The 24,299-nt window shown below is 44.9% G+C and overlaps 2 protein-coding genes across 3 annotated transcripts in view; both read right to left on the bottom strand.

Annotated features, from left to right (window-relative positions):
• Nucleotides 1-9,024: 9,024 nt before the first annotated feature.
• zbtb45 (zinc finger and BTB domain containing 45) lies at nucleotides 9,025-16,707 on the bottom strand. Of its 2 annotated transcripts, none has more exons than XM_053477295.1 (7): nucleotides 16,566-16,707; nucleotides 13,636-14,223; nucleotides 12,552-12,979; nucleotides 12,295-12,423; nucleotides 11,466-11,606; nucleotides 11,036-11,300; nucleotides 9,025-10,830 (listed from the first exon to the last, which is right to left on the bottom strand). In XM_053477295.1, exons 2-7 carry the CDS (start codon nucleotides 14,213-14,215, stop codon nucleotides 10,502-10,504), a joined length of 1,872 nt encoding a protein of 623 aa, XP_053333270.1. In that variant the 5' UTR covers nucleotides 14,216-14,223; nucleotides 16,566-16,707; the 3' UTR covers nucleotides 9,025-10,501. The 2 variants fall into 2 exon arrangements, with proteins under 2 accessions (XP_053333270.1, XP_053333269.1); XM_053477294.1 differs by having other exon boundaries at nucleotides 16,346-16,707.
• Nucleotides 16,708-22,304: 5,597 nt separating this feature from the next.
• Nucleotides 22,305-24,299, bottom strand: part of LOC128506725 (transmembrane channel-like protein 7) — an 11,676-nt gene continuing 9,681 nt past the window's right edge. Inside the window, exons 11-15 of the mRNA XM_053477291.1 lie at nucleotides 23,809-23,992; nucleotides 23,540-23,670; nucleotides 23,260-23,415; nucleotides 23,025-23,103; nucleotides 22,305-22,860 (exon numbers count right to left, since the gene is read on the bottom strand). Of these exons, the coding sequence (XP_053333266.1) occupies nucleotides 22,729-22,860; nucleotides 23,025-23,103; nucleotides 23,260-23,415; nucleotides 23,540-23,670; nucleotides 23,809-23,992 (682 nt within the window). The 3' untranslated portion in view covers nucleotides 22,305-22,728. The remainder of the gene's footprint in view (nucleotides 22,861-23,024; nucleotides 23,104-23,259; nucleotides 23,416-23,539; nucleotides 23,671-23,808; nucleotides 23,993-24,299) is intronic.

Consider the following 24,299-nt stretch of genomic DNA (forward strand, 5'->3'; position numbering starts at 1 on the left):
AAATTTTACTCCTAGCTGTATGCGGTCCTATGCCTAGAACTTCTGTCTTATCCGGATTAAGCAGAAGGAAGTTAATTAGCATCCAATTTCTTATGTCCTGCACACATTGCTCAATTTTAGTAAGCTGTTTTTTCTCATCAGGTTTTGCTGAGACATATAACTGTGTATCGTCAGCATAACAATGAAAACTATAACCATGCTTACGGATTATGTTGCCAGGGGGAAGCATGTAAAGGGAAAAAAGCAGTGGACCTAAAACTGAACTCTGCGGTACGCCAAACTCCACTAGAGAACATGCAGAATAATCACCATTTAAGTCTACATACTGATAACGATAGGTTATCAGAACCAATTAACTAGGCCTCTTCTAAGACTATAAGCTATAATAAAAATATAGCTACAAGAAATGAGAGCAGCACCTTCCCGAGTGGGATGGACACCGTCCCGCCCTAACAGGCCAGCTTTGCCCTCAAATCTCTTCCAATTATCTATGAAGCCCACATTATTTTCTGTGCACCACCTGGACATCCAGCGGTTCAGCGACCATAACCTGCTTATGTCACCACGTCTCATTGGGATGGGACCAAAGCATACTACTTCATCGGACATCGCCTTCGCTAGTTTAAATACCTCTCTAAAGTTATTCTTGCTAACCTCTGACTGACGAAGGCATATATCGTTAGCTCCAGCATGTACCACTATCTTAGAGAACCTATGCTGTCCTAGAGCCCTAAGATTACCTGCTATGTCCGGTGCTCTGGCTCCCGGGATACACCTAACCACTGCCACTGGCGCCCCTAAAGGCCTGGCTAATTTCACATGTCTCAGTATAGAGTCTCCTATAACCAGACCTCTTTCAGGTTTCTCAGTGGTTGCATCACTGAGGAGAGCAAACCTGTTGGACACGTGAAGCGCAAAAGAGGTGTGCTCCAGTGGGCTAGCCTTAGCGTTAGCTTTGGCTGAACGAGTATGCCGCTGAGTCGTCACCCACTCGCCTCGCTGTGAGGGCTCTAATGCCGGAGTCTGGGGCTGGTTATCTCCGCCTGCGGCACCCAGACTGTCCGCTACGGGAATAACGCTGCTCTCGCGCTCTCTAACCCTCTCTAAAGTCTGAATGTGCTCCTCTAACGCTGATATCTTCTCCCTCAGAGTGCTCATTCACACACCTATCAGAAGTAAAATTACCACAATAACGACGGAGGAAGAATGTCTAAACATCCTGCACTCTACACACTGAACAAGCTAAATATTATCCCTTATATCATACCTAAGTCAGAGTTTAATTTTCCTGAGCTGAATTCCATTAGTTGTTCTTAGACAAAGATACTCGCACGTTCTCGAAAAAGCGCAAAAAAGGGAAAAAGGCAAAGCCCGATAGTATGAAAAATGTAACAACACCTAGTTGCTAATAATATTATTATTGTGTAAACGGAAAAGCTATATAATTTAAATGCTGATACAAATGCGAAACTTTTGCGGCAACAATACAAAAACAGGAAGCAAATGAACATGAAAGTGAAGTTGAACATCTCCCATGGCCTGCACAGTCCCCAGATCTAAATATTATAGATCCACTTTGGGGTGTTTTGGAGGAGCGAGTCAGGAAACATTTTCCTCCACTAGCATCACGTACTGATCTGGCCACTATTTTGCAAGAACAGCTCAAAATCCCTCTGGCCACTGTGCAGGACTTGTCTCTGTCGTTCCCAAGACCAATTGATGCTGTATCGGTTACAAAAGGAGTCCCTACACCATACTAATGAATTATTGTGGTCTAAAGCCAGGCGTTTTAGTTTCATTGTCCAACCCCTGTATATAACATATCTTAATTACCTAATGCACCTTCTGGTTATTATAACACAATATATTTCACATTACTATATACTGTATATTTGCACACATATATACATTTATACAATATATAACTGTTACTTACTGCATATTCAGTCTGGATAACACATTGTTATTTATTGTAAATCGGCCACTTATGCACTTCTGGTTAGAATTTACCTACATTTCATTGCCTCTAGACATGTTCTTTGCACAATAACAATAAAGTTGAATCTAATTCAATCTAATCTAATCTAATCCAATTACAGTAATCTTTCATACTGATACATCAGCAGAGTTCTAGAGCGTCAAAGATGTTTTTAGCGGGTAGGGCGTTCAATTCCCTCCTCGGGTGTGTGTGTAGTTTGTATTTACATTTACATTACATTTAGGCATTTGGCAGATGCTCTTATCCAGAGCGACTTACATTTTTATCTCATTACACATCTGAGCAGTTGAGGGTTAAGGGCCTTGCTCAAGGGCCCAACAGTGGCAACTTGGTGGTTGTGGCGTTTGAACCTGGGATCTTCCGAAACGTAGTCCAATGCCTTCACCACTGAGCTACCCCTGGCCCTGTATGTTCATAGTGGGTTTCCTCACACAGTCCAGAAGATATGCAGGTTTCTGGCGTTTCTAAATTCTCTGTAGTGTGGGACATGTTGTAGCGCAACATAAAGTGGTAAGGATAAAAAAGAAAACCACCATGTCTTTTAAACGACCCCATACGGTTATTTTGTTCCCCAGAATGACAGTGTTTTGGTTCCGGGGTTAAGCTCTTGCGCGCATGCGCAGTTGAGATGAGACAGCACGCTGCATTTGGCTTGAGAGCGAGCGATTGTTTGGATTTTCTGTGGATTACTGTTCCCTGGTTTCATTCAATACCCATCTCATTCCATTTTCTCGTGCTCCCGGACTTACCATCTTAAACCAGTGAGACCGAGCCATCTCTCCCGTTCACCATTTCATACATTCACAATAACACGGACTTGGACATTCATACATACGCACACACACGCATACATTTCACACATTATTTATATTTATGTATATTTTGTATATATTGGTTTGTGGTGCACCTTGTTTGTTTATTTGTTTGTCTTTTTCACTTTAATACATTTTCGTTTGGTTTGGCAACTGTTGTTGTCGCGTGTCTTGTCTTGGTGGCCCGTACGGGGAATCTGTTTTTCTGGGTATTTTCCCGGTGTTTTGTGACTTAGCAGAGTAAGCAGGCCGCTAACATGGCTAACGCTAAGGCTAACGCTTATGCTAATGCTAGTAGTGCCGTGAGGGCCAACTTTGTTGTTGCGAGGAATACTCTGTATGATGTAGATGATGATAATGTAGATACTTGTGTGACACGACATAGTTCCACAGCTGAAATATCTTCAATGCTTAGGTCATTGTATATATCGGCTAGATATGATGATGATGATAATGATAGAGTCGATCATATATCTAATATTACTGATGTTGTAAAAACGATGCAGAATGAACTTAATCAATGTAAAGCAGAAGTTCTTTCAGAGAAAGTGGGCATGTTGGAGCAGGAGTTTAAAGACTCAATTAACACCAATATTAACCGCGAAATCAGTTTTCGGCAGGCAGTGGACGCCAAAATGGACAAGCTGGAGCACTACTGCCACGAGTCGCTAAAAATACTGGAAAAGGCAGTTACTGACTGTTTTTTGCACCGTGATCTCTTCTGGGAGAAACAGATGAAGAAACTGCTCCTCTCTAACTCACTCACTATCCACAAGTTACAGGCCTACACTCCTGCATCTACACAAGCTCCATCTCTACATTCATCCGGATTTCCAAAGTCTGCAATTCCAGGGAAGGACTGTAAGGGGGCGAACAAAACCAGGAGAAGGTGAAGAAGAGAGCCCCAGAGCCCACTTCTACTCCATCCCAGGCTGAACCCTCCAACGCCCAGCCCCTCTCTGCACCCTCTCAGCTCTACTACGCCTTGACACCGAAAGCAGAACCTCCACAACCTACCTCGGAGCTGTCAGCTGCTCAACCCGGGGACCTTTCCGAGGCAGTAAGAGCACAGCAGGAAGGTCTCCAGGTAGCTCTAGTAGCCACTGTGGTGGACACCAAAAAGTCCCAGAACCAGGGGTCTCCTTCGAACACCACCAGGGGGCGCTACTCCGTAGAGTTCAGAGGAAGAAAGGAGGAGCGCTCCAGTTGGTAGTCCCACCATCGAAGGTTCAGACGTTCCTGCATGACTTTTACCATAAGCCATTGGGTGGCCACCGGGGGGATGGCTAAAGCTACTACTAAGCCTCCTAGACGTTGCCTGGTGGCCCACCATCTGCAAGGACGTCTGGCAGTATGTACAAGCATGCGAGGTCTGTCAGAGCGCCCGGACCGGGGCAAATAGAACCAGGTGCCGCGGGAGATCGGCGACGCCCTTAGCCCCACATTCCTGTAAACCTGGGGGAAGATCCAGGAGCTACCATCTGCCAAACCTCACCAGGGTCCGATAGAGCAGCCTACCATCCAACAACACACCACAGAACCAGCCATACTTCCAGAACCCATCAACCCAAGGATCACAGCAGAGAAAGAGACAAAACTACCAGCATGTCAGCCAGCCAAACACGCCAGCTACTACAGTTCCCGGCAGAACGAGGCGCCAGAGCTACCAGGCGAGCTGGTTTGGCGACCAACACCCTCTCTTTCCTCTGCCCATCAAAACTTTTCAGGTGAGCTAGCGCCCAGAGGGAGGGTCCAGCATAAAAAAGGCAGAAGAACCAACGACTGACACTAGGTCTGGGGGCAACCCACATAACAGTGCGAGGTGGTGAAACGCATAAGTGCGGTCCTCTCCTCACACGCCGGAGAGGTTGTTTTTATAGTCCTTAAATAAAGTGGTAAGAATAAAAAAGAAAACCACCAGGGGCCTCATGTATCAATGCTGCGTACGCACAAAAACTTTGCTTATGCCAGTTTTCACGCTCACGGTCGGATTTACTAACAGTGAAATTAACGTGAGAATGTGCGTTCTTCCACGCCAACTTCATGTCTAGCATACGTGTATTTCTTGTGTGTGTTTGTTTTATTTCCGTTGGCGACTCCTAGAGGCAGTTATGTTAAATTGCACACTACAAAGTATCGCACCAACACATGTGAAAAACATTGCTATTAATTTAAAATTGATAAAATGGGTTAATTAACACAGTATTTTTCTACCAATTATGTGATTCAGAACATTTAAAAGCATGTGCAAATGTATACAACCCTTAGTCTATGGCAGTGGCAGTTTTTGCCTTATTAGAGGACATTGTCAATGGCCGAATACGAAGGGAACGCGTTTTTAGGGATCACAGTGATTTTCTGGCCCACGATGATGACTGGCTTATTAGCCGTTTCAGATTTCCAAAATCTATTCTCTTGGAGCTCTATGCTGAGTTGGGTCCAAATTTAGAAAGAGAGACAGCTCGGGGCCACGCATTACCCGTTCCCTTACAGGTGCTGACAACGCTTGGTTTCCTGGCAACTGGTTCTTTTCAAAGGGAACTGGCAGACCGCTCGGGGTTGAGCCGTGCAATGCCAGCTGTATGGGACGGGATCATCCGCATGTCTAGCAGGTATATAAAGTTTCCATACCATGCAGTTGACCAGCCAAACATTAAAGTGCAATTTGCAGCGGTCGCTGGTTTTCCTAATGTAATCGGAGCGATCGACTGCACGCACATTACTAAATTTCAAATTCAAATTTTATTTGTCACATACACAGTCATACACAGTACGATATGCAGTGAAATGCTTAGACAACTGCTTGTGACCTAAAATAGAAGACTATGAATAGTAATAGGAAATAAATATGAAAATTAAAATATAGGGTAAATAAAACTAGGAAATAATAAAATAAAATATAAAAACTAAGTTAAAAAAAATAATAATTGTACGACAAAAATACACAATATAGAAAATATTTGAGGAATGTATGAAGAAATATAAAACAATAAGAGCAGCTAAACGGGTAGGTATATATTTATGTCATTTTTGTGTGGAATGGTGTTAGAATAGATAGTAATGAAATAAAGGCGCCGTCTGAAGACGAATTTGCATACGTGACCTGGAAACATTTCCATTTAATAAATGTGCAAATAATATGTGATGCTCAAATGCGCCTAATATTGTGGCAAGATGGCCTGGGACAACCCGTGATTCATTCATCCTCACAAACAGCATGGTTGGGATGAGGCTCCAAGGTGGCAGGGTGCGCGATGGGTGGCTTCTTGGTAAGTGATGTATTTAAAGATATTATTCCAGCTAAGTTTTATTTTTTATTTTCTTATTAATTCTGGAGGACAAACTTGCAAATAAGACAGTTTTTCTCCGGTCTACCTCCGATGGAAGCACCTCCAATTCACATTCTGTGAAGTTTCTCTTCTTGCTTGCTTTTGCCATTGCCTTTTCGTTTGGTTTTGCCAAAGTGGAGTCATTACCATATTTATACGGGGGAGGAGGCAGGGAGGGGTTTTGCGCTTCTTTCACATTAATTCGGATGTACAAAGAGAATATGCGTAGGATTCCGCATTTACATTTTTGTCCGTACGCAATGTTTTAATATGAATTCAACGCAAGTCTTTGTACATGAGGCCCCAGGTCTTTTAAACGACCCCATACAGTTATTTCCCAGAACGACTGTGTTTTGGTTCCGGGGTTAAGCTGTCGCGTGCATGCGCAGTTGTACCGCGGGGAAACCCCGATGTCCCTATCGGGTCACGTGTCCCGTGTTATTTAATATTTGTGTATATTTTGTATATATTGGTTTGTGGTGCACCTTGTTTGTTTGTTTGTCTTTTTTACTTTAATACAGTACACTTTGGATTGGCAATTGTTGTTGTCGCGTGTCTTGTCTTGCTTAGCGAAGATTATATTATATTATGATAAATATAGATTTAAGACCCCGTTTTAGTGTAATTAGCGCTAAAATAAAACCTGAGCGTTACAGTGTAATGAAAATGTACCAAAAAATGAACCAGATGTTAGGGTAACACACATTACCTCAGGGACACACAAAATACACACCTGTACAGAACAGAACTACCTCACCACAATCAGTGTGTGAATTAAGAGAGAGAGAGAGAGAGAGAGAGACACCCACACAGTGGTTTGAGTATTAATATTCTTTAATGAGGTTCATGCAGGTCTACACTCAAGGCATGCTGGGTAACTGAGACTGAAGCATTTAAGATCGTAATAAAAACAGAGAGCTGCACATTCATGTCGCGATTAATAACAAACACAAATACACAAAGAAGCGCTTACTTTTCTTTACTTTTTTTCCTCTGCGTGTAATTAAAGCGGCTTTAAGACTCTAAAACCCTCGTCCATAAAAATACCATCCTCATTAATATTCATGAGCACACCATTATTAAAAGTTATAAAGGCGTTAACGTTCTGCACTGAAAAAGACTCGGACGTATAAAAGTGTTCTCTGTGGAGGTTCTCGTGGTTTTCCTGAGGTCTGTACGGTTTCGTATGAGAGGAGTCAAACACCGGCCTCGTCCCAAACCAGGGCTTTAACACTCCCTCACACACTTCCCCTTACTGCTGCACACTGCGCGTCCACCATCTTAGGGGCGGGTCCTTTACCGTCGCCAACACCCTTCCGCGTCACTGCGGCCCATATTACCCAGAATGCACTGCTGCATATCAACCCTATCCACTTCTTAGTGCACTACTTTTTTTTGTGAGTTTTGAGGTCATGAGGAACGTAGCACACGCATGGTTTTACCCATAATGCACTCTGGACTCTCGTAACAGGAAGTAGGGAACAGGAAATAGGAGGTTTCCTCTCCAAGATGGCGGACGCAGCTTTTTATAAACAATATCATGCGCAATTTAATACTATGTTTTTTTCTTTTTAATTAACCCTTGATTGTCTAAAGTTTGTGGCAGCTAACAATGCTGCGCTAACTTACTCCACTGGCTAGTCAGCATGCTAGCAACGCAGGACAGCTATAACGACAAAGTAAATGATACAAATCACCACAGGAAATACATTATCATCATATCCCATTAGTTAGCAATCAGGCTAGTTAGCATGCTAGCGAGGTAGCACTCCAGTGTGAAGGGCATGTCCGGCGCCCCCTGAAGGCACGGATGCCACTCGCATCACTCACACGGTCTCCTCCGCTGAGGACGCGAAGACAACGTCGTCTCTTTAAAACAAATACAATCGTTCACATTTAGCTGAAGCTAAGCAGAGCGTTCAGGAGTAAGCTAGGTAGTGTTTCCACTGAGGAGATCTTATTGCATTATTTCAGCTAAACAGAAACACCTAGCGAGCTAGCTAGCAAATACAATAGGCTAGCTGGTTATGCCAAGTAAAAGAAACAGCTAAATGAAAAAGATCGCTTAACAGGAGGGACGCTAATGGAGTAGCTAAAGATAAAGTTGCTAGCTAGTATGTCAGTTAAATAACAATCTTTCAATTTTTTTTCTAAATTCATATTTTAATCATTTTCTCATTAAAAACGTATAAACAGGTTTGTGGGCGGAGCTATGCATGAGCTAAGCATGTGAAGTGACTGAGCAGAGACGAGAGGATTAAACGTGCATGCTAGGCGCGCTAACTTTTACTCTAAATGAGGATGTACAGACATAGCTAATGTGGGCTAGGGTACTAGCAATAAGCTAACCAGATAATGATAAGCTAAGCTAGCATATGCTAGCCGTAGATTGTTCTTGCCCGTCAGGTGGAGTGCGCATGTTGTAGGGAAAGTGGATAAGGGAAGGTTAAAGGTCGTCATGGAGACGAGGTCAGATCAAAGGACACATTAACACTATTAAACACCAACATTACAGAAAATAAACATGAAAATAAAATAAACAACATTAAAATATTGGTTTAAAAATCCCGTATGAGTACTGCACGAATACATTAGTGCGTATGTCAATGTGTGTGTGTGTGTGTGTGTGTGTGTGAGGTTCTCTGGTTGATGAAGCTGCTCTTCATGTTTATGGCACCACATTTCATGGTGTGTGTGCATGAGTGCAAGTCACACACACCCACCCCTCCCCCCTGTGAAGATGTGTGTGTGTGTGTTTGTAGAGACAAAGAGAACGAGAGAGACAAAGACAGACAAACAGAAAGAGACGAAAGAGAGAGAGACACACACATGAAGGCACAAAAAGAAAAAGAGAAAGAGAAACACGGAGAGAGAGAGTGAGAGAGAGACACAGAGACAGAAAGAGAGAGAGGGGAGAGAGAGAGAGAGAGAGAGAGAGGTGTGTTCTGATGGTGTGAGACGGTTCTTTTTCACGTCACTCCTCTGTAACATCAGAGACATGGCCAGACTCCAGCAGTCTCAAGTGCCCTATACAGGCTGCCAAGAGAGCACACGCTATCGCTCTGTTAATTAGCAAGCTAAATCATTATGAAGCTGGTTAAGAAGCCTGGGGGATCGGGGACATGACGCTTCCTGAGGTGAGACGGAAGGAGTCTCCAGTCTCAGCACTGCGTAACAATCAGGGATGAAGCTAGAAAACCTCTCTATTCACCGCATCGCTAATGTGAGACTGAGGGAAGGGGCGGGGCTTCACACACAGTCATTCAGGATTCATCATATGGGTTATTGTGTGTAGCGGGGGGAGGGGAGGGAGGATAAGTCGTAGCAGCGTACTCTGATGAGTTAGCATGAGGTCCGGTTTAAATAACGACAATGAAATAGAGTGGCGATCCGAGCGTCACAAAAGGCGCCAGTACTTTTTTGTTAGCTAGTATCATAACTCTGGCACTAAGGGGCGTGGCCATGACACCAACATTACAGCGCTGACTATCAAGAACACACCGTGTGTGCATGTGTGTGTGCGCGTGCATGTGTGTGTCCTGAATGAAATTCTGATTGTAAATCATATTCACGTTGTTGTTGTGTTATTTCTCACTTACACACTCGGGGTGGACGTGACACACACTCGACGTTCAAGTGCTCAGGCTGCAGAATCTTAGATTCATATTCATAAATTCCTCATTTACATAAACAAACATATTCAAATTTATATCCTTATTTATATATAGTCATAAAATATGCGGCGTGTCTTTGAGACCACATACGAGTTTAAAACGTTTGCGCCAACGTTACCTAAACTAGCTAGCGCTGAATATTAGCAAGCGTGTGACTCAAGGATAGCCCGTTTCAGCTAATGAATATTTAGCGATTTTAGCTAACATTGACAACTAGCATTGATTAAAGCCTGCTAGCGTAGCTAAAGGTTAGCTAACTTTAGTGCTAAAGATTATTTAAAAAACTCTCCGCGTGAATCCTGTCTGGTTTGTGCCGTGTTAGCTAGCTAAAGGTTAGCTAACTTGGTTTAAGAAGGTTATCAATTTTTTAAAGATTATATAAAAGTTTCGTCAGATTTGCGTGCGTCTGGTAGACTTGTAGGTAGAATTGTAATAAAATTGTTATAGATTATGTTAGTTTAACTCCAGATAAAGAAAATTAACATTATACCATCCCTCTCAGAAATCTCATTATGCTAGCATGTCAGCTAGCAATGTCCTTATATGGACTTAAAGACATGCCCACTGTGGTGTGTGAGCTGTTATCAATATTATTATTATTATTATTATTATTATTATTATTATTAAGTAATTATTATGACGGTAATCATTACTAGCGGCGTCCACCCCGAGTTCCCAGTTTGGCCCCTAGGGGGCGGGCCCAGCGCCACCTGCTCCACCCATGGCTCCATGATTGGTCGGGGGTTTGATAGGCGGGGCAGGGTGCTGGTGTTGGAGGGCGTGGCGCTCCAGCAGGGTGCGGTGCGTGAAGGCGCGGTTACACACGCTGCAGGAGAAGTTGCGCTCTACGCGGTGAGTGCGCATGTGCACGTTGAGCGAGCTCTTCTGCGTAAAGCGCTTACTGCACACGCTGCACTGAAACGCTCGCACACCCGTGTGCACCACCATGTGCTTCAGCAGGTAGTCGCGCAGAGAGAACGAACGCCAGCAGATACTGCACTGATGGGGCTTCTGACCTGCACACACACACACACACACAGACATTATCACACACACTTTTCTTTAACTGAGTTGTTTCTGTAGCTAATGTTTATGAAACAGGTGAGAGGGTGTGGCCTATTAGCTGTCATTCTGAAAGAGGGTGTGGCCTATGTTTTGTCCTGTACAGACTACAGCCATGGATACTGGTGTGCATGTGCGTGTGTGTGCGCGCGTGTGTACCGGAGTGTATAAACATGTGCTTGCTGTAGTTCTTGCGCGATCGCAGGGATTTGCCACAGTGGCTGCAGTCAAATGACGTTTCCGATCCCTGAGCCGTAAAACTTGGACCTGCGACGCAGGCCTGGGCCGGAGGAGGTGGGGCCGGGGTCATCGGTGGTGGGGGCGGGGCCGGCTGGCACGTCTCTGGCATGCTGTCTATTGCCATAGCTCCTCCCACAAAGAAGGAGGAGGGCTGTGATTCGCTGACAGGATACTGAAAGAGCATCTGGAGGAGGAGAAACGCAGATGTGTGTCAGCGTTACGTACCTGAGCTGCAGAGGAGACTGACTCCGCCCACAACAGGTGGAGGTACATGAAGCAGTACCTCAGTTTCTGGGGTTTTAGTTTCAAACTCTGTGTGTGTGTGTGTGTGTGTGTGTGTGTGTTAGACCTGATTATTGATGTGAGAGGAAGTAGGCGGGGACAGTGGTTTGTTGCCACGGGAACGAGGATTCGACACCAGAGCCTGAGAAGCATCAGTCTGCGGCCAAAAACCTCCAGCGTACACATTCTGCTCTTCATAAAACCCTGCCTGTAACACACACACACACACATTATATTCAGCCCTAGGGCTGGGCGATTATTCGAAATTGACATTCAGAACCAATAATAGTTAAAAATTTTCCCAGGTCGATTATTTCGATTACTTTCCCTTTAAAAACACTAGCGCGTGTGGATTCCGCTTCGTTACGTTACGTTATTCCGCCGACATGTCGAGCATGGAGAGCTTAAACACAGACAACTGAGCAACAAGAGCAGCTTGTACCAAAGAAAAGCACAGTATCCGTTATTTGGACACATTTTGGCTTTAGATGACATCGAACAAAATAAAGTCAGCCGTAGACGTTGTAGTAAAACAGTTTCGACGCCCAAAGGTAACACAGCCGATTTGATTTAACACTGTGACTGTTCGTTTAATTTCAGTTGTTCAACATTGCTGTTCAATAAATAATCATAGATAGTAGATAGTGTGTGTTTCCTTCAATTATTTTAAAATCAAGTAATGCACGCTTCATTCAAAAATCTCTCACTTGTAATACGTGAGCATATTTACTGTACGAAACCTGTCAGTGAACTATGAGGGCAAAAAAAATAAATTATAAATAAAATAATCGTGTATTAATCGCAATCAAGTTAAAATGTGCAATTTATCGAGATTTTGATTTTAGGCCAAATCGCCCAGCCCAGTGTGTGTGTGTGTGTGTGTGTGTGTGTGTTACCTGGCTGTAGCTTTGTGCGTGTGCCTGTGTGTGTGCCGTGTCCTGTCGCTCATCCAGTTGAAACAGGTCTTCTCCCTCCTGCAGATTCTCCTCATCCTTCACCACCACCACCTGCTCTGGCCCCATCACCTAAACACACACACACACACACACACACAGTTACCATTTCTTCAACACCTTTCTAAGATGTGCTGTTTACCGTGCATTCACAGCTGTGTGTGTGTGTGTGTGTACGCGTGTGTGAGTGAGAGATTGACCTGTAACCGCAGGGGTTGTCTCTGTTTGCGGCTATGCCCCGCCCCCCTGTCTCTCTCTCCGTCTCTCCCTCTGTCCTCCAGCTCCTCCCCCTCACTGAATCTCTCCATCCCCACAGGCAGCTCCTCGGCCACGCCCACAAACCCTGCCCCACTGCCACGCAGGCTGTCCCTGACCATTGGGGCGGGGTTGTTTATGGGGGTGTGGCCTGACTCCACCCGGTTATGGCTCTGGTTCTGTGCGGTGCTTCTCTCAGCATTCTGGTTCAGCATGTAGCTTTGGATCTCCTGAGGACAGCTCACAGGCTTCAGCGATGCCCCGCCCCCTGATGCACCAAGCCCCTCCCCTCTGCACATCAGGTCACCGAGAGGGGGCATCATCCTGCCAACTCCGCCTGCTTCCAGAGAGGCCGCCTCCCCCTGCCCTGCCCCTGTTCCACAGAGCAAGAGAGAGTGTTAACCACAGACCTGACAGGACTGCCTACTGCACTAGTATCTGCCTGTCTGTCTGTTGTCTACCTGTCTGTCTGTCTGTGGGCTTTGTGCCCATCTGTCTCTGTGTGCTACATGTCTGTCTATGCTCTACCTGTCTGTGCACTATCTGTCTGTCAGTCTGTGGTCTACCCATCTGCCTGTCTGTCTGCACCCTACCCATCTACCTGTGCCCAACTGTGTGGCCTACCTGTCTCGTCTAAACCCTACCTGTCTGCCTGTCTGCCTGTGGGCTACGTGCCCATCTGTCTCTGTGTGCTACATGTCTGTCTATGCTCTACCTGTCTGTCAGTCTGTGAGCTAAGTGTCTATCTGCTTTGTGTGCTACTTGTCTGTCTACACTCTACCTGTCTGGCTGCGCTCTATCTGTCTGCAACCTACCTGTCGCCTGGGTCTGTGTGTTACCTGTCTGTCTGTCTGCTCATGTACTAAATGTCTGTGGGCTATGTGTCTCTCTGTGCTACACCTGTCTGCCTGCACCCTGTCTCTCTGTCCGTATGTGCGCTACCTGTCTGTCTTGTCTGCCTGCGCTCTACCTGTCTGGGGCCTAGCTGTCTCTGTCTGCCTGCACTCTGTATGTCTGTCTGCGCGCTACCTGTCTGGAGTCCTGCTTGATGTTGTGAGATGAAGTGTGCACTTGGCTGATCCGTGCTCTCGGTCGTGACATCACCGCACTCTTCCATGGTGTACCCAAACCCAGACATGGCTCCTCCCACGGCCCCGCCCTCCTCAGTGGTCCGGCCTTTGGCGGCGGCTGCCGCTGCGGCGGCGGCGGCAGCCTGTTTGTGATTGGCAGAGGCAGAGATGATCTGTGTGCATTCGTCGATGACGCTCTTGATCTGCAGGATGCTAGCGGCAGTGAGCATGCGCAGGGCCTGAGAGCGCAGCAGCACCATGGAGCCGCTGTACAGGAAGTCTACCAGCTGCAGCACGGCGTCGGCCGGCACCAGGGGCGGTACGCTGATCTCCGAGTGGCCCAGCAGCAGCTTGTCCTGGAAGAAGGGGCTACCAGCCGCCAGTACGCAGGCGTGAGCGCGCAGGGACGCGTCCTGGATCCGCACCGTCACGTCGCAGAACACCCCGTCGCGCCGCTGGGACCGCAGAGACTCTAACACACACTCACTAGCGTTCTGCAGACGGATGTAGTGCACCGAGTCGGAGCCACACGCCGCCATGACCACGCCTGACATACACACACACACACGTTAAGGTATTACCATTACAGTCCAAAACCTTTTGAGACAAGTGTTAGTCAGGCTTTGATTCACAATCGAATAGTGTTTTAAATATTTATAGATGTCATGAAGGTTTTATAGAAGGTTGTGCTGTTGTACAACCTCAAGTGTTATAACGCGTTTATACAACAGTCCCACAAAAGCTATTTATTATCAGCAGATTATAATTTGTTTATTTATTTAAACAGTTATTTAGCTCCGCCCACACACATCCTTACATGCCTGATGGAATTAACTAACCGCGACTGACAGAGCTGGCGACCGACAGTTCGCGAATAAGTCAGTGTAATTAACAGAAAGTGAGAGCGGTGTTAAACTCTTAGTGGTACTCTGTATCCAGAAGGTAAGGAGAATAAACCATGGAGCTGGTGGACGGTCCTGAAAAACTCACCAGATTTACTGTGTATTTACACTTATTACACTTTAGAATATCAGCTCCGTTTACTTTCGGGTACACCCCAAGTAGTGCCCTTGATCAGGGGTTAGAGAAGGATTTGGGATTCAGCCTTGCGTTCGACACTAGTTAGCGTTGTAGCTAAGCGTTAGCCGTGAACAGAACGACGCGGACGGTTCAGAGGCGATTCAGAACGACTTAAAAGTGATTAGTGCAGAGACGGCGTGTTGTTTAAGACGCCATAACGTTATCAGATGTGTGTTCTTACTGAAAGTGCTTCTGTGACTGGGTGTGAATGTGGGTTTAGTCAGACAGCTGCTCTCTCCTCAGTACTGCGGACCGTACAGACCTACTCTCACCCACGCTGAGACACACAGTTAGTGTCATTAATCACTGGACATGGGTGTGTGTATACACACACACACACACACACACACACACACACACACACACACACACTGACCTCTCTCTACACACACAAACACACACACACACACTGACCTCTCTCTCCACACACACACACTGACATCTCTCTCCACACACACACACACACACACACACACACACACACACACACACACAGACCTCTCTCCACACACACACACACACTGACCTCTCTCTCCACACACACACACACACACACACTGACATCTCTCTCCACACACACACACTGACATCTCTCTCACACACACACACACACACACACACACACACTGACCTCTCTCCACACACACACACTGACCTCTCTCCACACACACACACACACACTGAGCTCTCTCTCCACACACACACACACACACTGACCTCTCTTCACACACACACACACACACACACACTGACCTCTCTCTCCACACACACACACACACACACTGACCTCTCTCTCCACACACACACACACACACACACACACTGACCTCTCTCTCCACACACACACACACACACACACACACAGACCTCTCTCTCCACACACACACACACTGACCTCTCTCCACACACACACACACACACACACACACACACACACTGACCTCTCTCTCCACACACACACACACACACACACTGACCTCTCTCTCTCCACACACACACACACACACACACACACTGACCTCTCTCTCACCACACACACACACACACACACACTGACCTCTCTCCACACACACACACACACACACACACACTGACCTCTCTCTCCACACACACACACACACACTGACCTCTCTCCACACACACACACACACACACTGACCTCTCTCCACACACACACACACACACACTGACCTCTCTCCACACACACACACACACAAACTGACCTCTCTCCACACACACACACACACACACACACTGACCTCCCTCCACACACACACACACACACACACTGACCTCTCTCCACACACACACACACACACACACACTGACCTCTCTCTCTCCACACACACACACACACACACACACACACACTGACCTCCCTCCACACACACACACACACACACACACTGACCTCTCTCTCCACACACACACACACACACACACACACTGACCTCTCTCCACACACACACACAAACACTGACCTCTCTCCACACACACACACACACACACACACACACTGACCTCTCTCCACACACACACACACACTGACCTCTCTCCACACACACACACACACACACACACACACTGACCTCTCTCTCTGATCACTGATGTTCCTGTTCTCTGCGTTAACGTTCCCGCAACGGCCTGTCAGCCTCCACACACACACACACACACACACACACACACACTGACCTCTCTCTCTGATCACTGATGTTCCTGTTCTCTGCGTTAACGTTCCCGCAACGGCCTGTCAGCCTCCACACACACACACACACACACACTCACACCGCGCTGATCCTCATAACTCACGTGTGTGACACTGACTGCGTGATGATGAGCGCGTGATTAGGCGCGAGCCCCGCACACTCCCGCAGCGCTCCTGTCCGCCTTACTGTCTTTATTCAGCTCTCACACACACACACACTCTCTCTCTCACACACACACACATACACACACAGCTGCAGCGGAAACTACGGCGAGCAGGCACGGACACACACACACTGAGAGGCAGAATAAAAGTCCTCATATATCCTTTAACTTTATACTACGAGTGTGTGTGTGTGTGTGTTTTTTGAGAGGGATTGTTGTGTGTGTGTTTTTTGAGAGGGATTGTTGTGTGTGTGTGTGTGTGTGTGTTTGTTTTTTGAGAGGGATTGTTGTGTGTGTGTTTTTTGAGAGGGATTGTTGTGTGTGTGTGTGTGTGTGTGTGTGTTTGTTTTTTGAGAGGGATTGTTGTGTGTGTGTTTTTTGAGAGGGATTGTTGTGTGTGTGTGTGTGTGTTTTGAGAGGGATTGTTGTGTGTGTGTGTGTGTGTGTGTTTTGAGAGGGATTGTTGTGTGTGTGTTTTTTGAGAGGGATTGTTGTGTGTGTGTGTGTGTGTGTTTTGAGAGGGATTGTTGTGTGTGTGTGTGTGTGTTTCGGTTTAGAAGGACAGATTTCAAGACATTTCCCAGAGCAATGAGGACCCTCCGGTATAGGGTACAGTTGGCTGTCCTCATAAAAATAAACCTTATAAAACCTTTTCTCAGCATGTTTTAATACATAAAAAGTGGTTTTCTGAAAAGCCTTTGTATACCAAAAACCTGACATATGTTGTATATTTTTGTGTCTGACAATGCCCCCTATCGGTTGTCGTGGTCCCTGCATGCAGCGACACGCAGGCGCGGGAAATTATACACAAGCGCGGGAGATTATACACAACGCGCGAGATTAGACGCTAATTTAACAGTGCGCATGCTCACAATTAGCATTAATCATTCTGATTGGCTGGATGGAAGAGCGTGTCGTCTGACGACAGATTCATTTTCCCGGGAGATCTGGACGTGCACGCTGTGGAGAACCTGCGCTGTAACAGGTAAGAAATTAATTACAAAACGTTTTAATAGGTTTAAAGTTATGGTATTTAGCAAATGCTTTTGTCCAAAGTGACATACAAATAACAATACAAAGTTGAACTTGGCAGTAAAAACGGGTAATTTCACGAAATCAGGGCCTTTTTATTTTTAGCAAATAATAAATAAGTTTAATCGATTTGTTTTAAATATTGTACCGGGTTTGGCCCTATGTGCACGCGCGGCACCATGAGGCACGGACACGAGGCATGGTCTTAGAGGAAAAAATGTAATTTATTTAGAAAAATGGCGAAGGAAAGGTTTAAAGGAGGGAGGATGGAGAGGAAGGGAAGGGAATGCACGTGCAGGTCTGGTTGGCAGTTTCCCCGCTGGCATGCGGGCACGCGGCTGGTGAGTGGTGACGGTGGGCAGAGCGGCGGAGCACGCGGAGGTAGCGCGAGAGGCAGCTCGCGCAGCTCGTTCACGCGCGGCCCTCTCGCGGAGAGAGAAGGGGCGGCGTTCCCCCTTTTTAAAGTCTCTGGGGCGCATCACATCGCCCCGCTCGCGCGCCCCTGTCTTTTAAAACATCCACCGCGTAGCAACGTCCAGCTTCCTCACAGACAGAGCACGAGCTCCACTCACTCCCCGCTGTGTTTCATAGCGCAGGGAGAAGCCCGGGATCATCACATACCTAAAGGGAGGGGGAGGCCGCCTAACTAGTGAGCGAGGAGCGATACTGTTGTAAACATACCTGAAGGGAGGGGGAGGCCGCCTAACTAGTGAGCGAGGAGCGATACTGTTGTAAACATACCTGAAGGGAGGGGGAGGCCGCCTAACTAGTGAGCGAGGAGCGATACTGTAGTAAATTTGGGCCGCGACCCTCACAGGCGCGCGCCGTGACAATGTCAATGAAATGAAGACAGTTTAAAAGGACAATAACTTGTATTTTCATCTCGTGCTATGATTTTTGATTTTTATGAGTACTTTATCTACCTTGATATTTTTATCATATATATAATTCTGTTGTTGTTGTTGCATTATATAGTTTTGCACTCTTCTAGTTGTATTACATTTCTAAGGGAGATCTAAAGCCTGGTTTCACAGACATGGTTTAGTCTAATCAGGGGAAGCCTTAGTTCAGTTCTAAAATTCATTTATAAAAGCTACATCTAAGTTGCTTTCAGTAAAAACAGCTCAGACATGCATTTTAGTCTGGGACTAGATTAAGTTTGAATTGACCAATGGTCAGAAGTCCTGTGATTCTCAGTGTTTTAGTGATACAGTAAACATCTGGCAGCTGTGGTGGTCATGTCCTCTATTCAGCATAAATGGTTTTTTCTAACCACAGTGTCCTCCCCAACACGTGTGTTTTTCTGAGTGTGCCACACACTGGGACTTTAACAGTGGAAGACTCAGGGTTTGAACCTGGATGTCATTACATGTCTGCCTTTATAGTAGTGACCACCCTGTTCCACTATGTCCTGCAGACAGGGTGATCATACTCTAAAGTTTCCCTCAGGACTTTTGTAAAAGCTAAAATATGACCACACCTCAGATCTGGTCATTTTAGAAGGCTGAAATCTCCCTGCACCGTCACTGCCTTCTGCCATTTCTTCTCAATAAAAAAAAAACATGTTGCGCGCTGCGTCTGCATCAGACTGATGCTAGCTGGATAGAATTTACTGTAAATTTTCAAAATTGTGATAATCAAACACTGTTTTAATGATGATTAAATTTGAAAGCATATTACTAACCTTCAGTACATTTTACAGTGGTATATCATGAAACCAGTAATCGTCCCATCCCTAATTGTGATTCATATGCTTTGTGGATAGTATTTTGATGAGTTCATTAGTTTGCATGATTGTTTTAAAACAACAGTGAAGACTTGGCCTGTGTAAAATCTACATCATTACCTAGTAAAATTATCACTCAAGGTATTGTTGCAAATATTCACGCACTTTTGACTTCATCCGGTTCAACAACTTTGCCATGAGTATAGTTAGTATAGTAATAATGGAACTGTCTGCCTGCAGTTTTACATGAATCCCCTCCATGCGCATGGTGTTTGATCGGTAGGCATACAGGCTCTTTAAGCCCATACATTTACACTGTGCAATATTCTTTTAGATGACCAGAGGAACGCTGCCTGTGCAACTTCTGGTTCACCTCAACTCCCTGACTCGGTTACTCAAGGTGTTATTAAAATTTTACACTTGCTAATGTGCAGTCAACACATTAATAATATAAAGCATATAAAGAAGCTGGATGAATTTTGTTTTTAACAAGCAGTGTAATAAAATGTCATGGTTATAAAAATAATCAAACTTGATTTTTAGAAGATCTAAAGTCAATTATTAAACACTTTTTGCCTTTTATTTTTTTTGTTCAGGTTCCCGTGTTTCATTAAGGCGGTGTGTGAAGAGACCATGGTCTGAGGAGGAGATACGAGCTGTGATGAAACACATGAGGTCTTTTATTGAAACCTGTGTCACAGTCACCAATGAGCAGTGTCTGAAGTGCCAAGAGAAGGAACAAACCTGTCTTAGAGACGAGATCCATTCAAAACATTTGAGTTTCTGTACGCAACAGAGGCTTGGCCTTTAAAAAGCATTTAAATACGAAACACATTTTGGACAGCCTGAGCCTTTACCTTTCTAGGCATGTTTTAAAGTTGTTTGTTTTGCTATGTGGTTAGCCTTAGGATCCACTTTTATTTCTCTTTTATTCAAATTCAAATTCAAATTTTATTTGTCACATACACAAACATACACAGTACGAAATGTAGTGAAATGTATTATACGACTGCCATTGACCCTAGAAGAGAGTTAAATTTTACAAATAAGAAATAAATATGAATAAAAGAAATACGATAGAAATTAAATTACAAAATTAAATTAAACTAGGAAAAATAGAACTAAAAATAAAAATAGAAATGTGCTATGAAAAAATAGAACTAAAAATAAAAATAGAAATAGGATGTACAAAATAGAAATATACTGTGCAAATTGAAATATACTTTACGGTGTGTGCAAATATGCATGGAACAAAGTGTCTTAGTGCAGCATGTTTACAATGCTGTCCTATAAGGAATTGATTCTTGAGGTGAATCAAATATATTTCAGTGATCCAACAAATGTTGTGTTGTGTGTTAATAATGACACCTGGATTCTTTTCAACATTTCTAGCTTAAATGCAGATGAGTTAAGTGTAGTAGTCAAACATAATGAAATCAACTAATGAGCTGAATATACTAGATCCTATTCACAATCTCCACAAAACATCAAAAGAGCATCGATCAAGCGTATAGCATCAGATCTGGCAGGTAATGTTAGTCAGCTGACTGTTAGCTGATCGCGGCTACCTACAGGAATAGCACATCTATCACAGCGTACTCGTATTCAGCTGCTATCGTTCTCCTGCGCTCATGTCCCCTCCTCCAGCTCCTCCTCTTCTACAGACAGGACTTGGTAAGCAAAACAGAACTCCTTAATACATGTGCTGTTGGGGTTGAGTTCGTCCTAGTGGAAGCGTGTGTGTGTTTATGGTGAACTGGCCTTATAAAACTTCTGTCCGTATTAAGCAGGTTATACTTTGTGTGTGTGTATGGTGACATCACTGACCTTGTACACCACACTGTCCTTATAGGCCGTGTTACAGAAACGTCTTTACAAACCACCAGAAAGTCTGAAAAAAATCCTTTTTTTTATATCTCGGTTGTGCAAAGAATATCTTTTAATTTTAAGTTGTGTATAGGTTCTCTGATTTTTTTCATGATTTTTGATATGTTTTTTGTAGCTCTAGCACCACTGGAACCCAGTGTCCCCACAACCCTATGCCCAGTCTGATTTCCGAAAACTCTCACACATTGTCCCTCTAGCCCGACAAACGTGTGTGTGTGTGCTTAACCGTTGTCATTGTCCCAAAGCAGATTTACACAATCATAAGTATTATAAGTGTGTGTGAATCAGAATGATCAGATCGTCCCTGTTGAACGAGCCGAGTGCTGAGGGGAAAAACTCCCTGAGATGGTAATAGGAAGAAACCTTATAACAGATAGCAGGGATTGATCTGCACTCATACTGTGTGTTAGGAGGCTGGAAGTTCAGTAGAACAGTTGATGTTAATTGATGTTAATATGGAGTCCAGTTGGTTATTGAAGACTCAGGTAGACTTGTATAAAGTTCCAGGCGTATATTTCTTATCCTGGCAATATTTCTGAGGTGAAAGAATGCTATCCTGGTAATATTATCTACATGAGCTTCAAATCAAAGGCTGGAATCAATAATCACACAAAGGTCTTTCACTGTTGCACTTGATGGAACAGAAAGGCCATCTAAAGTTACAGTAATTTAAAATCTTACTCCTAGCTGTATGCGGTCCTATGACTAGAACTTCTGTCTTATCTGGATTAAGCAGAAGGAATTTAATTACCGTCCAATTTCTATTAACATTCTATTAAATAAATTATTTCTATTATATTAACATCTCCTGTTATACTGTTCTCTGTGTATGTCCCTGACTGTCACACACGTACCTGCCGATGCGTCGGGCGTCCCATTCCCGATTTCCCCCCTCCATGCTTCCTGTTATAACACACTCTACTCTTCTGTGAAGGCTGTGTTAGAGTGTGTGTGTGTGTGTGTGTTCATTCACAAACTCTACAGGAGCATTACACACACACAGAAACATATGTACACAGGTTTCTATCCATATAAGCTTTAAGACACACAATTAGTGTTTTATTTTATTATTCACTGTTTATCCAGTGACTGAATAAACAACATCAATAACATGTTTGTGTAAACTGTACAGAGATACCTGTTTAGTGTATTTGTTTAACTCAACACTGTCTGAACATGAGTTAAATACTTATAAAATCTCAAAAAACAGAAAGAGACAAACAGGATATAAAAGTGTAAACACACACACACACGTAAAGAGAGAAAAATATCTTCTTAGAGTAATGTCAGATAATTTGCCTGTTAAACATAGAGAGCAACCAATGAACACACAGCGTGTAACAGTGAACCAATCAGAGAGCTCGTTCTGGACCGGCTGGTCCCTGTAGAAGACGTCTTACACACAGGACCAATCAGAGGACAGCTCGTTATGTGCTTCGCCAATGAGAAGAGGGGATGTTACGCGGGCGTCTCGGTGGGCGGGGCAATCATGAACACACTGGAGCTGCTGGCTTGCTGTTTCCCATGGCAACGGGGATAAGACTGGGCCTGACACAACTTCTGGATCAGAAAGCGCTTATCTCTGCCCTCCTACAGAGAGAGAGAGTGTGTGTGTGTGTGTGTGTGAGAGAGAGAGAGATTAATTCCTGTCTAAGTATAAGTAATGACATCATTGACTCACCCTGAGCTTCATCATACAGGATAAATCCTGACACATGACTATTGGTGTGTGTGTGTGTGTGTGTGTGTCTCACCATAGCCAGTTGTTCTCTCAGTTGGTTGATGACACGTTTATGAGCTCCGGCTAATGCAATTACATAGAACATCGCCAAACTGCAACACACACACACACACACACACACACACACACTGTTTAATGTATGAACCAGATTAGTGTATTCATTTTGCATTCGTGTGTTTGTAAACGTCCGAGTGCTAAAGTTTTTACAACAGTGGCGGTCGAGTGTGTGTGTGTGTGTGTGTGGTCACCAGGTGATGACGAAGCAGGACACGGCGCAGGCCTCTGACCCGAGCGCGGTGAGGACGGACTGCACGGCTGAGGGGAGGTGAGACACCGCGCGCGGCACCGCCTCCCATGACGTGTTGTAGTTCAGAAACGCCCCACACACCCTCGAGCTACGGATCCTGACACACACACACACACACACACACTCAGTCAATCATGTGACTCGATTCCTTGTGACACAACAGATTCATTACACTACAGTGTGTGTGTGTGTGTGTGTGTGTGTGTGTGTGTGTGTCTCACTGTGCAATGCTGACTGTAACAGGAAGTGTAGCGAGAGCTAAACCAATGAGAAGGACGGCCAGGAAGAAGAAGTGAGAGCTGCTGGCACGGAACGGTCGAGACGCAGGACGACAGTTATTCACCAGGGTCACCTGCACCACAACACACACACACACACACACACACACACACACACGTCAGTTAATAATAAGACTATAAACACTCTGTCCTCACCACACACTCTATAATTATGTAATAAAGACCCGTGAGTCCTGCAGCGCGTCTCTGACCTTCTTGATGTAGAAGATGAGAAAGTATTTGATGGTGTTGATGGCGGGCATCAGGGGACAGTAGAAGGTCCCGATCCAGCAGATGGTCTGGCCGTAGACGATCTCCAGGACGTTCTGAGGGATGGAGAACTCCTGCTGACCCCACCACTTCACCAAGGCCCAGTCACAGTGATTAACCAGGATCCTTTACCACACACACACACACACACACACACACACACACACACGACTCAGTGATTCATTAGAGAGAAAGAGACAGATCCATACACCATGCTTTATCACTGTGAGACATTATGAAAGATTCAAATAGAGAAGAGTTGACTCAGTGAGTCATGATTCTGTTCACTGGGAGAGGAGTCGTGTCAGTGACACAAACAAACAAACAAACAAACAAACACTGATTTATTTCCTAAATTCATTACCATTACTACTGTCTTCGACACTGATTCAGGGATTCACATATCAAATAATTCTGAATCCATTCTTTCAAC

The sequence above is a fragment of the Clarias gariepinus genome, chromosome 18 (assembly GCF_024256425.1).
Source record: "Clarias gariepinus isolate MV-2021 ecotype Netherlands chromosome 18, CGAR_prim_01v2, whole genome shotgun sequence".
Taxonomy (NCBI): Eukaryota; Metazoa; Chordata; class Actinopteri; order Siluriformes; family Clariidae; genus Clarias; species Clarias gariepinus.

What these genes read in the sequence shown, in the direction of transcription:
- zbtb45 (XM_053477295.1), bottom strand. Translation starts at nt 14,215, where the DNA reads ATGGCGGCGTGTGGCTCCGACTCGGTGCACTACATCCGTCTGCAGAAC. An exon ending in TCAAGCAGGACTCCAGACAG is followed by an intron (nt 12,980 to 13,635) that starts GTAGCGCGCAGA and finishes TCTGTGGAACAG; the next exon opens with GGGCAGGGCAGGGGGAGGCG. An exon ending in GACAACCCCTGCGGTTACAG is followed by an intron (nt 12,424 to 12,551) that starts GTCAATCTCTCA and finishes GTGTGTGTTTAG; the next exon opens with GTGATGGGGCCAGAGCAGGT.